This window comes from Hyalella azteca, unplaced genomic scaffold (genome assembly GCF_000764305.2).
Source record: "Hyalella azteca isolate HAZT.00-mixed unplaced genomic scaffold, Hazt_2.0.2 contig14557, whole genome shotgun sequence".
Lineage (NCBI taxonomy): Eukaryota > Metazoa > Arthropoda > Malacostraca > Amphipoda > Hyalellidae > Hyalella > Hyalella azteca.
The window spans coordinates 1-17,088 of record NW_025944437.1 but is presented as its reverse complement, the minus strand read 5'-3'; the positions used below and the strand labels follow the sequence as shown (position 1 = coordinate 17,088).

The 17,088-nt window shown below is 36.9% G+C and overlaps 1 protein-coding gene across 1 annotated transcript; it reads left to right on the top strand.

Annotated features, from left to right (window-relative positions):
• Window positions 1–5,396: 5,396 nt before the first annotated feature.
• LOC108675879 (sulfated surface glycoprotein 185-like) lies at window positions 5,397–6,941 on the top strand. Its single transcript, XM_018163925.1, has 3 exons — window positions 5,397–5,449; window positions 6,111–6,373; window positions 6,928–6,941. Exons 1-3 carry the CDS (start codon window positions 5,397–5,399, stop codon window positions 6,939–6,941), a joined length of 330 nt encoding a protein of 109 aa, XP_018019414.1.
• The last annotated feature ends 10,147 nt before the right edge of the window (window positions 6,942–17,088 follow it).

Sequence of the window (17,088 nt, the reverse complement as noted above, 5' to 3'; positions counted from 1 at the left end):
GTCCAAGCTCTTGCTGATAAAACCAATAGGGAAGTTGCATTTAATTCCTGGTCATTGGTGGACGTGACAATTAGACCATCCGAACTTTGAGGTGACGCGATTAATTAGCTATTATTCAAGATTAGTTCGTCACATTGGTACATTTCATATTAAATTAGAAATTCAGGTTCACATCCTACATTAACATAGATGTCTAGTACATGAAAAAAGGTAATGTGAACACAATTAAATTTAGCGAATGTATCAGTTTACATTGCTAAACTCTTCTACTTTTACCAGAAAAGTTGACCCGTTACAGTTCAGGTGAGTAGACGACTGTATTCCAAGTGGCCTTACTGCCGCCGTAGCCGCGCGTCCGTCCGATCGTTGTTCTTCATAACCGTCGTGGCTCGCTGAGCTAGATGCCTCACGGTCAGTCTGGTCGTAGGTTTCTTGTTGGCGTACTGCGTTTGATAGTTGTGACCGTATCGTTTCTTGTAAGAACTGTGACCGTACGGTGCTGATGGCCGTACCCAGTTGAAATTTTGAGCCGAGACCGGCGCCGGGTTTAGCCGGGCTGGTCGCGCTTTAGCAGGATGGAGCCGTGAAACAATAACCGGCCATCTATCCCTAAAACCGCGCTGCGCCATGGCTGATACAGAGACAAAATTCTAGCAGCGCGGCAGAGACGGAACTCTGCGCTGTTTTAGCGCTGGTACTTGGCATTGCCCGGCAGGGAGCNCTTACTAGTAAAATTCTTATTGACCGTATTATAGAAATTAATCTCAAAAGATATTCTTGGAAATATTGAAAGTATGAATGAAATTTTTAATAAAATTATAATTGACATTAATATTCAATGCATCTTTGATATTATTATATAACTTATAATTAACAATATTATTAATAATATTATTGAAATAATTGCAATAATAACTTTAACACAAGTAACAATGGTAATTTTAGAAATTTCACTGATAATTTAAACGCTATATACTATACAATAACAAAGTTAACTTTTATATCAATAGTACTTTTAATAATAAATTCAATAATACATATAATCATAATTTATATACCATTTCTAGTACTATTTTTTATAATAATTCTGATAATTTTAATAATATATTTATGAATAATGTTAATAGTACTTGGAATAAAAAATTCAATAATACTTTTAATAATACTTTGAATAACACTTGACCAATAATACAAGTTTTAGGCATTCTGGCAGGATAAGCTCATATGGCTTCAATTTTTGCAACGTCAGCAACTCTCGCGAGCTGAACTCTTTGCCCTGGCGTGCTTCTAGTACTGAACCTACTCTGACAGTTAAAACAGGTAATATTGTTTTAGTTCATTCTACTGATACAGATTATATCTGCGGTTAGAAAATAGATGCACATTTTTAGGTATCGATTCGTTTCATTCCCAGTTAATACAGGCAGTGGGCACATAGGCTATACAAGACAGCAGGCACGCATACAAGTAAATGGAAAAAAAATCGATAAAAGTGTTTTATGTTTTCTGGACGTTTCAGAACATTCTCTATCGATTAGTTCGATCGAAAAATGAACTTTTCTGTGACCCTCATATGTTGGTGCGACGAAATTTTTCTAAGTAAATATCAAAATTTCATATGTAAAGTAAAAAGTTTTCTCGACGTTTCAGATGATTTTTTTCAGCCTTTTATTTTTTCGAACCTGGTCCGCCGGACCGGTCCGGGTCCGGGTTTTTGTCATTTAGTCAGTACCTTCGGACAGATAATGCCAGTGTTTTTTTTTTCACTTAGAAGTTCAAACCAAACTTCTTGAGTAAATTTTCTGCGCGTTAGATTTTTATTTTAACCTTGACATGAAAGAGCATCTAGGCATGCAATATATTGCGGTGTTTCTATGCATGATACTCATGCATTTTAACCAATTACGTACATCTGAAAATTTGTATGCAAAATATTACGATGTTTGTGTGCTTGAAGTTGAAATTCACACACTTCAACATCAACTTACTACGCACAACCGAAAGCTTGCTTGCAATATATTATGATTCCTGTATTCATGATACTCATGTACTTCAACACTACATACATCTGAAAGCTGGCATGCAATATATTACCATGCCTGTATGGCTGTATTCATCATTCATGATACTCTAGCACTTTAACAATATGGACACCTGAAAGCTTGCAGCTGAATGATTACTTGATAAGTGGTTCTTACTTAAATAAATGAACTGTGTAAGTCCAAAATTCAATTATCATGGATGTTGAGGTTAATTTCATGTCACTAAGACACTTCTGAATAAAAATGGTAAAACCTAATTGCCCTATAATTAGTAAACAAGATTATTATGCGCAAAAAATGTACTACATAGAAGCGAGAAAAAGGTTTGATTGCAATTTTTCATTTGAATCATATTTCATTGGAATCATTGGAGTTCTTGTTCATGATTTAATTATGATATGCTACCTAGTAGAAAGAATGCTCATCCACGTGCAACGTGCCTTGGGAAGAAACCCCTATCATAAAATTAATAGGTACTGTCAACCACACAGTCACACAGACAACCAGGGCTACTCAGAGTCAGGACGGGCGGGGTAACTCGGGACAGTCCTCTGACGTGGCGTAAAACTGTTTTAGTAGCTCAATTAAAATGGTGTAAAATAACAAGCCATCCTGTAAGCTTACAGATACAGAAAAAATGCTATAAGGCTGCTGATATGAAGCTTGCAGTGGACAAGGTAGTTGAAATGCTCAATGGCCTGTTCATGGATACGGTAATATTGCATCAATAATACGGTACGTACACTTAATGTAGATGGTAATATCATATCAATGAAGGAAAAACAAGTAAAAATCGCAGAAAATCTCATTTATTCTACCTCTACAGCATGACAGCATCTACAATGAAAGAGGAGGACTTCAGAGTATTGTTAGTAATGGATGAGTACACTCTGCAGGCTTCAAACCTTTTAAAATTAAGTTTTATTCCAAGTGTCCCAAGTAGCCCTGTTCGACGGGGCTACTCGCGACACTCTTTTTTTGCTTCTGGCATCTTACAAATATCATATGGAATTTTTTTGGAGAAGCCATGTGATAGCCCTTGCAAAGAACTTTGAAATGAGCCAAAACTTGTTTATGAAATATTTCATGGTAAGAAGTTATGAATGAAAAACGTTCAAAATCGTCCCGAGTAGCCCCGGTTGACGGTTCCACAAATAAAGTGGGCATATTCTATTTTTCATTTACTGCATCTGAATCTTGATACTCTTTTAAAATTTCCCATTCTAGATGATAACATGATGTCAGCATATACACTGCAAATAAAAAAAATAGCAAGTCACATCACTTCATTGAATGGAATAGAATTGAAGTGTTGGCACTGAAGAAATAGGCCCATGGCCTATTGCCAATTCTTGTAATTTTCATGATTTGATTCAGAAGGTTGATTTTTATGTTTAGATCATATTATTTGTTGAAATTCACTCTGTGATGAATGCTCCAGGAATGAGGTACGCTTTAATTTGCAGTATGCTCGTGAACAACAGAGGTGCACTTCCTTATTAATTTGTTCACTCTGTAACTGGTATTCATTGGATATTCCTGAGAGAATATGAAATTTGCAAATCACATTTGTGAAGGGCTTGCATTTGTTTAGTAATTCTGGAGATGGAGTATTCAAAACTGAGTAAACAGTACTGCGAAGAGTAAGGTGTGACCTCTGTATTTTAGGGAAGGCTTGCATTTGTTAATGCACAATATCAATTTTTATGGATCTGAGGTGAAGCGGTGAGTTCATTAGTAAAGAAACCTAAGAAGGCACTGCTGGTTTGAAAAAATTAAATTATTAATGCACATTATCCATGAGGTTTATGGCATATAAAGAATATAATGTACAATAGACTTAAGGTTATCTCATTATTAATGACTAGTGTTTTCATTGTTAAGTTATTGAACTACAGTATTGAAGAAAACTATCAACTAACTACTGCATAAATCCTATTGACTATCGACTGGCATGCTGTTGTTTGACAACCAGATGACCTTGAGATAAATTTTACAACAACTTTTATGCCACACTATGAGACCTGGGTGGAAGGCCCTACAAGAGTAGGATTTGTTGAGGTTCTGGCACTTAATAATTCTTGAAGAAATGGCAGTTTTTGGGTACTGGAGCACTCTAATGCACTTGTCCTGGTTGTCTTGCTTCTATTGGAGCAAGCGCTTGCATATTTTTGGCCACTGTGCTCCTCAATTACATAGGTGCTTGGTCATTTAGAAGGCATTTAGAATGCTGAACCAAGTGGACCAGTTAGTTCTAGAAGCAGTTTCAAATGAGAATTGTAGCCAAATTATATTTTATTTAACAAGTATATACATGATAAAAGAGCTATTTTAAAATTTTCAATGTTAATTGCATTGAAATCTACATAACAAAAAACATAAATTGGAAACATAAATTTTAAACCAGCAGGTGGTTTAAAATGTCACACCAGCAGGTGGGGCTTTCTCTATAAAACACATCAGAAATCTCATGAAATCTCCTGGCCCTCAGTCCTTGTTGCAACTAGCAAATTGCAAGTCTTAATCACTAAAACAAAAAAACTAGTTAACCAAGGCCACTCACATGGGCTGACCTCACACAAGTTACAAACAGCAAACGCACAGTCGGGCAATAAAATCAATTCCTAATTACCATCTAAAACTGATTGTTTTTACTAGAACGTCACAATAAAAACATTTGCACTGGCACAATAATTTCGGACAATGTAAAAATCAGTTACTTTGAGAAATCCTGCTCGAAGGTGCACTGGGGAACCATATAAATGGAAAGCACTCCTAAGGCTGGCTAAAGTGTCCAAGCAGTGGGCCAGCAAGTCACTGCTCTGTGTGCTCCACTAAGGTTGAGGCAGGTTACTCAAATGAATCACTGTTTTCTCAGTGCTCGTTAACAGCCCACCACAAGGAGCAATCGAATATTGCTTGCTGCGCCTGAGTCTTGGTGAAGGGTGCCCTTGGGTCCAGTTTAACTCCCAGGTTTTTCTAGACTTAACTCTTGATGCCCTATAAGTGAACAAAACGTGGGAATTGGCTTCAGTGCATGACAGGAGAGCAAGTAACAGATATAAAACTATGTAACATAATAAAATATAACACAATAAATGCATTGGCACACATGACATGATTATAAAAATGTAACACAAATGAATGAATATATAAAAGAGTAGGAGCATTAAAACCAGGTTCAGGCAAATGCCACTACTCACTCGTAAAGGGGCAAAAGCGGGCAGGCAATCAGCAAGCAGCAGGATCAGGCAAGGCACATAGCAGCATCAAATTTGGTAAACTTGCATCATTTCCATCAACCACGGCACAGGGATAAGCTTAAGGCTGGCACAAATACATGCACTGACTCAAATGATCTGTCTGAGAGTGATTCACATTCATGAGTCTGGAAAGAGAGGACACAGGTGAGTGGAAAGAATGCATGGTGCAGCAACATGAATAATGATACATAAGCCCCACCACTACACTGCTTTTTGTTTATTTACTAGGCACTAGGTGGTTATGTCTCAGGAGAGATGGTGCTAGTGTGCTGTGGACTGGTCTGTAAACACTGTGCACCGATCTGACGTCACATGCCATTAGGCATAAAGCAATTATTTTTAGAAGTGTTTTGTGGGCCTTCAAGACTTGAAAAATGCTTAAATTTTTAGGAAATTTTATAAAATTAAATAATTAATACTTCTAATTTTTAAATATCAGCAAATAAAATTATGGAGTTGTAATTTCATTCTATAATAATTTTCTAATTGTGTTCTGTGTTATAAATTTTATATCTAGGGAGCTGGGGAAGCATTAGCATTTTCAATTGATTCAAAATCTCAATATACCATGTTTGTTTATACTAAATATAAAATTTCAGCCTGCGGCAGACAGGGACAAAAGTGACAGTATCATAGAGTTGACCCCTGCTGTTTCTGTTTGTAAGCATAGGGACTGTAACTCAGGTACTTCAAGACTTCAAGTGAGATTCTCCATGGCAGTAGAGCAAAACTTGGAGTTGTGAATAAGAAATATATACTAAATATTATTATCTCTTATATATTATTATCATATTATACTACATAGCATTATCATCTTATACCATATATTATTATCATCTTATACTCCTCCCTACACTCCTCCATCACCTCTGCCCAACACTCCCCCATCACCTCTTCCCAACACTCCCCCATCACCTCCTCCCAACATTCCCCCATCACCTCCTCCCAGCACTCACGCGTCACCTCCAAACACTCCCCCATCACCTCCTCCCAACACTCCTCCATCACCTCTGCCCAACACTCCACCATCACCCTCCCACTCCGCCATCAACATCCCAGCACATGAAGGTATGGCAATCTCAATGAAAATCTATTATCAAATTAAAATAAATAATGCATATAGTATATACACTTGTGCCCGAAATTATTCATGCCCTAATGTCATTTCAACACATTTCGAGAAATTTAAAAGCAAAGAAAACTCCACAAAAATTCATCATATCTCTATTTAAAATTTTTTAGAGTCCAGCTCCATTTCCAGTTTGATGAATCTAGAACAAAAATACAATCTGAAATGAAAATGAAGTTTGGATTCAAACATAAAAATACAGAAGTTAAAAACCTAAATTTACAGGCAAAGGGCAGAGTAAGAAAGGAAATACCTATCTATTCACAATTTCTAGCAGATAAGAAATAAAGGCTGCATTGAAACTAGGATTTTCTTTGAAAATATACAAGGATTAAAAAAATACGCAGAACGGATACACCAGAAATTGAAGCTATAACCTCAAAGTCAGTGTTGGACACTGGAACATTGCACTGTTTGGCATGAGTGCACACAGCCAAATGAGGAGGGTGTGATAGTAACTGCCCAGTCCTATAACTCCTCCCTCTTTGCGCAGCAACCCTAGAATAAAGATTGTGTGATGGCATTCCAGCGTACGCAGGTGCGCATTGTGCACAACTAAATTTATAAATTAGGGACAATTACATGTGAGAAGGGAGGAAATCTTTGTTCCTAAAAATGAATCTATTTTAAAATTATTCTCTAGTAAGATAAGATGAGTAATGTCCAGAAAGTATTTCATAAGCAAATCTTTCAATTCTTTTGACATACTGTAACTTCAGATGCATGGCCAAAGTATGGAAGAGAACAGTAAACAACATGTCTATTATCAGGCTCTGTAACAACTTCACTGTATTGCTTAGAAATGAATTTCTTAATTAAGAAATGAACACCAAGCCAGAAGGAAATCCATTGAGCAAGAAGATATTGCGCATAAATTCAAATTCAGAATGCATGGCATGGAAAGTCAAGCAACTACAAAAGCCGTAATGTAATTGTGTTAGAAGCCCATTTAACTTGAATCTAAAAGAACAAAAGCTAAGAAAGCTGTTGCTTAGTCATGTGAAAATTGATTTTCTGAAAACGGCCATTAGAATTAGTAATATTGCAGTCGAGGAAGGACAAACTATTGTTCGATTCAAGTTCCATGGTAATTTTTAATAGAATTATGTTGCAAGTATAGGTAATCGGAGAAAAGTTTCACATGCGAGGAATGCTTGAAAATAAGAAAGGTGTCATTGACATATCTGTTATAAAAAAATGGCTTAAAACCAGGAGGACAATTGTTCAGCCATTAAACCTTGTGAAAACAAAAATATTCGCAAAGGATGGGTTGAGGGAAAGATCCATGCCCAAATCTGTCTATAGTCATGCCTAAGTCAATCTGTCTATAATTTACCAGCAAATATGAAAATCGAATTTAGAACTGATAATTCCAGCAGGGATTTAAAAAAATTCGGTTCAAACCAATAACAGTATCATGAATATCTTTAAACAAAGTATTTAGACAGATCTCTATAGTTTTAAAAAGCGGTGTATTTGTAAATACATTTTTCACGTCAAAAGAGGCCATTGTTAAGTCCTGAACATCTGTAAAATCTTTCAAGCGGTCAACAATAGTATAAGAATTGTCTACTGTATACTGGTTAGTTGTTAAACAGGAAATAAAAACTTGGCCAATTTAACATGTTGACTACGAAGTGGTACATATGCATACCACAAAATGGTTTCTCCAGGACGTAGTGGTACATAATTAAGGTTGCCTAAAATTGTCCAAAAAGAGGCCGATAACTCAATATATACTAGTTTATTTGTAGCTTCTGCTATAAAAATTCCATTTATTTTCTTTTTGCACTATTTAAAATTTAATTAGGAAGTACCCCTATCATAAATTTTAGCCAGCCAACGCAATTGAGAAAACTAAATCACTGAATTTGTCAAGAAAAAATGACTCCGGAAAAAGTGTTTAAAAATGGTTATTAAAAATAAAATAATAGTACAAGATGAAGCAATCGTAGTCAATGTGTTAAAACTAGGGGTATTAAACACGTCAAAAATTGGTCAGAATTGAAACTTTGAAGCAAAATCAGACTTATGAATTTTAGGTAAGCCATATAAAATCCCAGGGCACGAACCAGAGGCATAAAGTTTAGAGTAGGTTTCAGAAGAAAAAGCAGATGAATCCTTAAGTTTTTGCAGAAAACTATTGATTTTATCTTTAATTTTCAAAATAGTTTTAGAGATAGGATCAGTAATTTTGACAAATTTAGAAGGATCAGTGATGAGTGCAGTAAGGCTACTGTTATATCGACTACAATTACTAATTCCATCTCTAATAATCATTTTTATTATTATAAAGAAGATATATGAAAGATATAATAGAAATTATTTGAAAGTAATTTGTCAGAATGGTTTGAGTTTCAGCAATTTAAAAAAACTCATTTTGCAGTTACAGCAATGATTGATTATTGAATAATAAATTGATCATTTCTGTATTAGTTTTCCTACTGATAACTAGCCTCTTTATCTCTACTGACAGTGTTGTCTCTCCAATGTATTTCATATTTTTAAAATTATATCAACTTTGTTCATTTAAAAATTCACTTGTAGCCTAGAAAATTTAAACCCTTAACAGTAAGTTAGTATTTTAATTGGTTGTTAAGCTGATAACTGAGTTGGTCATCAAGTTTGCATTTAGAATAAGTTGAGATACTGATCCCAAATCTCAAATACTTGTAGACATGTTGTTGTGTGGCTTGTTTGTGTCTAAAAACAAGCAATACTTGTCTACAATACTTGTTCCTGTAGCGGCTGTGCTATAATGGTGTAGCGACTGTGTTATAACATTGGTGTAGCGGCTGTGCTATAACATTGGTGTAGCGGCTGTGCTATAACATTGGTGTAGCGGCTGTGCTATAACATTGGTGTAGCGGCTGTGCTATGATGTTGATGTAGCGGCTGTGCTATAACGTTGGTGTAGCGACTATGCTATAACATTGGTGTAGCGGCTTTTGCAACATAAAAAATAACACCTAAAAAAAGACAAAAAAGCTGAAAAAATCAAAAAAATCAAATAAATAAAAAAAATCATGAAAAAATAAAAAAATCATTGATTTTTGATTATTTTGATTTTTTTAAAAAAATAAAAAAATCGCCAACCCTGATTCTAAATAATTTTACATTAACTTGGAAGTGGGGGAGCGTTACTTCCCCAAGTGGGATCAAGGTTACCACCACTCTCCAGTAGTAAGAGTGACAGCCCATAACAACGTTGGTGTAGCAGCTATGCTATAACATTGCTGTAGCGGCTATGCTATAACGTTGGTGTAGCAGCTGTGCTATAACATTGCTGTAGCGGCTATGCTATAACGTTGCTGTAGCGGCAGTGCTATAACGTTGCTGTAGCGGCTATGCTATAACATTGCTGTAGCGGCTATGCTATAACGTTGCTGTAGCGGCAGTGCTATAATGTTGGTGTAGCGGCTATGCTATAACGTTGTTGCGGTCCAGTGAACAGGGGTTCACAAAAGCTATGTGAAGATTAGCTCAATCACCCTAAGATACAATACCTAGCTAAGCCTACCTCCAACCCTAAGAACAAATTTGGGACAATAAAACACAGGTCATTCCCAAACAACACTATACTTAAGCTAAGAACAAAGCCAAGAGCCATTGGCACAGGATAAACCCTAGGGCACCAAATATCCTTCACAGGATAAGCTAGGCAACCACCCTCCGGAGGAAAATCCCGGAGAGGTGACTGCAGTATTCCGTTCAAAGAGCCGAATTTTACAATATGGTCCAACTTTGTGGTAAACAATAATTTTTAACATAACATCCTCACCTGTGACGTAAGGGAATCAAAATTTCCGTAAGATAAACAATAGCCTAGAAGTCTTGGTTGGCATGGAGACAAATAAAGGTCCTGGAAAGGAGAGCACAGTAAGAAATGGGGGTGATTCCTCAACAGTAAACTAGCACAGTAAGAGCACTCTTTAACTGGTCCACGGATCACCCTGATGTATTGCACTAAGGCAGTGTAGATGCATCACTCTCATAGACACCACAGGCACACCCAAGCACTCCCCCTCACAACAACACCCCAGGTACTCACTGGTCTGGTAGAAAGGTTCCACAGGTTACTGACCACAGGTGATACTGTACTGGGTAGCAAGAACCAGGAACCTCAAGAGAGGCAAGGACTGTTAGGACACTCAATATGTCTCCAAGTGAGTTAAAGAAACCTAGACATTAGCAATAGAACAAGGAACAAGGGTTACATTGGCTAAATAATAATAATGATTAAGGCACTTATTCAACTTGGTCACAAAACTAACCTATCAATAAGGTTTGTTAACTACCTGCAAGAAAGTCTCTGGCTAAACAAGCATATTAAAACAGAGCCATGGTTGAATATGATCTCTGACTAATGAAATACAGAAAACAAGCGCCAATATCAATGTCTAATCCTAGTCCGCAATACTGGAATTGAAGGTGACGGGTGCTAATAATGGGCACACATATGAATGAGTCATCTACTAACACTATCTGCCAATAATTAAATCAATACAATCACATCACTCATGGTCGCACAACTGGTTAACTAAATCACTGGTGGTCTTAAAGTCTAAGCCCCATTGTACTTAAAAGAGTCGACATCAGGGGCTGATATTCCTATTAACTTGCAAATATTGGTTTAAAACCAGTGTATCCAAATGAAATGGCTAAAGACTTGCTCATGAACATGACTAATATGCAGTTAGCTCAGTTAGTTAAGTAATGATAACAAAGCCTAGGTTGACATTTAAACAATGAGTAATAATATCACTCGTTTGCTTGAATCGCAAATTCACTAAAATTTAATAGCAAAGAAAACACCACAAAAATTCATAGTATCTTTAAAGAAAACGTTTCGGAGTCCAGCTCCATCGTCAGTTCGAAAACTCTAGAACACAGATAAATCAGTGATTAGTACAGTCAAGAATACAAAGAAAATCCTAAGCTGCAAAACCTACCTATTTACAATTTCAAGCGGGTAATCCACTAACAAGAATGGAAATGGACATCACACCAGCACCAGATTCCTTCCTGAACACATTCAACGCATCACAGCCTGAGATCGACGTTGAAAATAATGAACGTTCTTCCAGTCAGTTGGAATTTTCACCAATAAAAAGCACCAGTACCCCCTATCGAAATAAAAGGGATCGAAAAGGCGAGCCGGTCAAGTTAAAGGTTGTAAAGGAAAATGTGCTTCATTCAGTTGTTGCAAACCCCCACTTCTGTCATTCAGCGGAGGCGCACGTAAAAACATGCATAGAAGAAGATAATATCAATATAGGAAAGTTCAAATTAACTGCCGAAAATTTTGCAACATTGGGTCCCAATGAATGGCTCGACGATATGGTCGTAAATACTTTTCTGTTTTTTACAATCAAGAAATCCATTTATCCCCAGTAATTTTGTTAAATTACTTGCTCTTGATTCACTGTTTTTTGCAGCTCTAGAAATTCACGGTCCTGGGAGTGAGACCATGCTTCAGAGACGAGTAAACCTCCGCCTCCTAAAGTACGACATTTGGCTCATGCCCATCATGAAAAATCAACATTGGATGCTCTTGGTTGTAGACCTAACTAAGCGGTTCATATTGTTGCTAGACAGTTTGCAAACCAAGTCTGAGAATTAAGCCCATACAACAAATGGCTTTATTTTTGGCTGGATTACATGAAGCTCATTCCCACCGTAGATTCGACTTGAACTTGTGGCGAGCCTATAAACCTGATGACAACCTGATGACAACCTTGATGACGACTGCGGTGTGTACGTCTGCGAATATGGCAAAATCATTTGCAGTGGCAGAGGAAATCTACGGGTGGAAAGTGAGCGATGCAGAAACAGAATTAGAAAAGATCTGGAGAATGCTAAAGACCAAGTATTTGACCACGAAGTGGAAAGACCAAAGCGAAAAGTACTTGAGTCTTTTAAAGGCAACGGCAATGTAGTCGTGAGTAGAACACCTCCTGGGTCCTTCAGCAGTACGCTTTTGTACCTACAAAAAAGCCGTCAACTAGGCACACGGTACATCGTTTTCGAAATGCGCTCTGGACGAGTGCATAAATCCCAAAAAATGATCAAAACATGATCAATGAAATGAATGAATATCGGAAAGGTAATTTACATGCTCCTTAATAAATAATTTTCATAGTTAAAATTATATGTTTAATGTTTCTAAATTTTTATTCGTTCATTTTTTCATATCATAACGTCAGTGCAAATAATTGAACTGGTTTGAACTAAAGTTCTAATGACTCTATGCTTATTTCAAGGATCAAGTTTCATAGGAATCATATTTATCAAGGAACGAGGTTTCATATAGGAATCAAGCTCTTTGTGATGTTTGATATCTATATTCCAAACATAACGGAACTTGTCTACGACTAAGAATGATTAGTTCTGTAATCGACGGCAATTAAGTCAATTTAAAACTGTTTAGAAGTCATTCGAACATGCATTTTGTCAATTTGAACGTTTCTATATGATATTCATTTCAATTATCCCTTACTTCGCTGTTACCCGCTGTCTTGTCTGAATTTCGGACAGGTTGTCCGGTGTGTCGTATCCATTTCAGTCAAGTTGTCTGCTGCTCTGTGCATTGGAATGTTGAGATGCATATATAGTTAAAAGATTCGCATCTTGTTTTATTTTCACACATTTATTTGTTGTATTGAATAAACCTTAAATTATGCACTGTAATTAGTTTTGAAAATGAATCGTAAAGTTTTCTCGTTAAACTGCAATGTTTATGAAAAACGGCTTTTCATGGTTAAATGGTTTTGAGGTTTTTCTATTACCATACTTTTATTATATCGGCAATCGCTTTAATTTCGTCACATTGGTCCGAAGTGGCTTATAAGGCACGTGACTAGGTTCTGTTATGAATAGGTTCAAGGCAAAAATAGTACAGAGAGAGGATTGTAATGAAACACTGGTTGTAATGAAGTGTTGCTGCAAATTTCCCACTACTGTATGTCAGACTACGAAGTTTAAGTAGGACCGACTCTGACGTCGGTGTTGAATTGATTATAGTCTTCAGATACTATGCCGATCCCGACTTGCGTCCTGGTTCCTCTCTTAAAGGATTTTGACTCAGACGCCAGGGTGAGTTGCGTGCTATGATGGTGAAATTTAGCTTGGAATACTTGATGAAATATCGTGATTTTTGTGTATATAACGACTTGTCATGCGTAGATATTTACTTTCTGTTTCCTGTTGTAGGATTGTGCGTTTTCTCAGATCTCAATGCTCTAGCTCTCTCCTCGCATTTTGCTCTCATCGCACTTTAACTTCCTCCGCATTTAATTTGTTAGTTCGTTTAACTCATATGCCTGTCTCTTATACACATCTTGTGCGTGAAAACAGGAATAAATATTTTGAAAGATAAGCTAATGTTACTACAAGCAACCTCAATTCTCAATAATGTTACAAAGCAACCTCAATCGCAATTGCTAATGTTACTACAAGAATTGTCTCAACCATTTTCAAGTTATTTCATGAATAACTTGAAAAATGACATTGAGTCTAATATTCAAGAAGCCCGATAACTACTCGCCATCACTAAATCAATAACAACAAATGTTTCTGAAGGCATGAACACCGTTCTGAAACGCTTTAACCAGTGGGAGGAGAAATCTATGGACGCAATGGTTCTGGCTCTCCTCCATTNGAGCACACCTGGGCAGGTACTCAGAAGCTAATTAGCGCTGATACGCGGCTGGCGATATCGTCTCTAAAGCGGACATTTCTGCTCTATCGCTGCTCTGTCGCATCTCTACGCCGGCTCTGCAGCCGGCGACGGCCTGCTCTATTTCCTGCCCTAAATTTTAACTGGGTACCGGTGATCATTCTTGCGCAGAGCTCGAAAACTTGAATCTTCTTATGACGGCGTTTATACCGTTCAATGTCTTGTTGTCCATCACGTTGTCTCACGGTTAGGGCACAGCCGTGGCAATGATGTTGACCGTACATGTATGGCGAAATCGTGACCGATGCTTGGAAATTTTGAATGAATCAATTTCTACGCTACAGCTAAAACGTTTGCAAAAGTTTACCTTACATGTTTGCTGAGAGCTTATTACTCAGGACGTAATCTGATTACGAAAAACCACTTATTCTATAAGTGATTTTCAGCGATACCTATTTAGCGATAAGTGAAGCGATAACTATTTATTACTAGTAGGAGACTCGGAGTCTAGTTTAAGTCACTTTGTCCGAATTCCCAAGATCAGACATGAACTTTCATTTAAGTAAAATGAAGCAAAATTCTATTTGAATGGTTTATGCTGCCTGGACGGTTCAGAACATTCTCTATCGAATACATTTCTGAAATCCTATTGATAAATTTTTGATAAAAAGTATTATTAAATTTACTATTAAAATTCTTATTGATCGTATTATAGAAATTAGCTAATCTCGAAAATATTCTTTTTAAATATTGAAAGTATGAATAAAATTTTTAATATAATTATGATTGAAATTTAAATTGACATTAATATTCAAATCATCATTGAAATTATTTTATAACTTATAATTAACAATATTATTATTAATAATAATGAAACAATTTCAATACTAACTTTAACACAAATATCAATAGTACTTTTAATAATAAATTCAATAAGACATATAATCATAATTTAAATAACATTTTTATTACCTTTTTTATAATAATTCTGATAATTTTATTAATATATTTATTAAAAATCTTAATAGTATTTAGAATACAAAATTCATTAATACTTTCAATAATACTTTGAATAACACTTGACCAATAATACAAGTTTTAGGCATTCTGGCAGGATAAGCTCATAAGGCTTCAATTTTTGCAACGTCAGCAACTCTCGCGAGCTGAACTCTTTGCCCTGGCGTGCTTCTAGTACTGAACCTACTCTGACAGTTAAAACAGGAGATCGCAGTCCTACCGGGCTTCATCTACAAAAACCAGTCAGTAGACAGGTGTCCACCACCCATCTCTTTCCCTACATTGGGTGGGAAACATGCGTTATGCCCTGCTTACCACTGGAAGGAATACCTCAAGCGAACGACCTCATGGGAACACAGGAACCACGTCTTCCTGGAGCCCAAGTCTCATAAGCCACTCAACGCCGGGAGATGCTCCTTTTGGCTGGCTCACGCCCTTCGCTCCTTCGGCGACTCGCCAGGAAATCCATCGGGCCACGACATCCGCCGGGCTAGCCACCCCATCGCCTGGATGCGCAACGTATCCATGGAGGAAATCATGCGCAACGGCTTCTGGAGCACCCGTAACGTATTCATCCGTTGCTATCAGAGGACGTTATCGGTTCCGTAAATACAGTTCGTGGCAAGGAGAACGGTCATTAATTAGGCCAACACTTTTGTATCTAACATTTGCATGGCCCCACTAATTAAGTAAACCTTGGTTTAAATATCTCGATTGCTTCTTTTACCTCTCATGGGAGTCTGAAAGTTTCCTCCCCCAGACCCTAAAGGGCGACTTTGGTAGAAAAGCAAACAGCCTAAAACGGAGTTTGCTCTAATTATTTTCGTTTGAGGAACGAAAACAATCTAATTAGAGCTCGGAGTTTTAGGCTGTACTGAGGCCACCTCCTCCCCAAACTTTATTACGCGGACAGTGCTACGATTGAGAGCATGCAGGCCGCGCCTACACTGCGGCGCCGCTCAAGGTCAACGAAAGAAAAGCTACCGAAGGCGGAAATAACATCCCCAGAGCTTTCTTCCTTTTTCTTTATTGATACGATTAAATTCGAGGAAGAAACAATCCAAAGATCAAATTAGAGCTTTCAACATGTTAAAAGCAAACAGCCTAAAACTCCGAGCTCCAATTAGATTGTTTTCGTTCCTCAAACGAAAATTTAATTAATCCTTTAGAAAAGGACAGTTAATTAATTCTGTAGAAATGGACCATTTTTGAATTAGTAACAAAAATCTAGAATTGGTGAAATTTCATAGTTATTTCTCTCATTTGATTCATATTTTTTGGAGATCAACGTTCGAAAGACCTGCGTCTGCTGTTGAATACCTTGCGATATTCTGTCCGTTGATAATACCAGCAATTTTCCTAGGCTCATGTCCATAGCATTCCCGATTCCAACAGACTTAGTGGCTTTTCAGCCTTCAAAAATAGTTCAGACTTGACTTCTTAAAATTATATTACCGCAATTAAATTGCTAGCGCGTTGCCTCCGACCCAGGGATACTGATGACGTAGCAAAAATAGATGGCTAACTATTGAAGTTTTGTGACTACGTGACATCCGGAATCGTTCTGCTCTTAATTCAACACATTTTAGCATCAACGTAAAAATTTGGCCTTGATCTTTCATTGTAACTTCGTTCGTTTAATACTTGAAGTAAGATTTAATGTTGGCTTCCTTTACTTGGTATATTTTAATTTGCAATACATAATTCAAAGTTCGTTCGCTCTCATACATCAAGACTGATCAAGCCACTTGTGCACTCTTGTGCACAGGCAAAATGAATAATTATTACTAACATACTTATTTTTCAAGTGGATCTCAATAAAACGGAAAAAATTGCCTCATTTAACGCAGGACCCATCAATTACTTTTAAAATTAAGTGGCAATCTTTGCGGTAATCTCCTGCATTATAAGCATCAGTAATTTTCTTATGACAAGCATCGGTAATTATGTACGTTCATT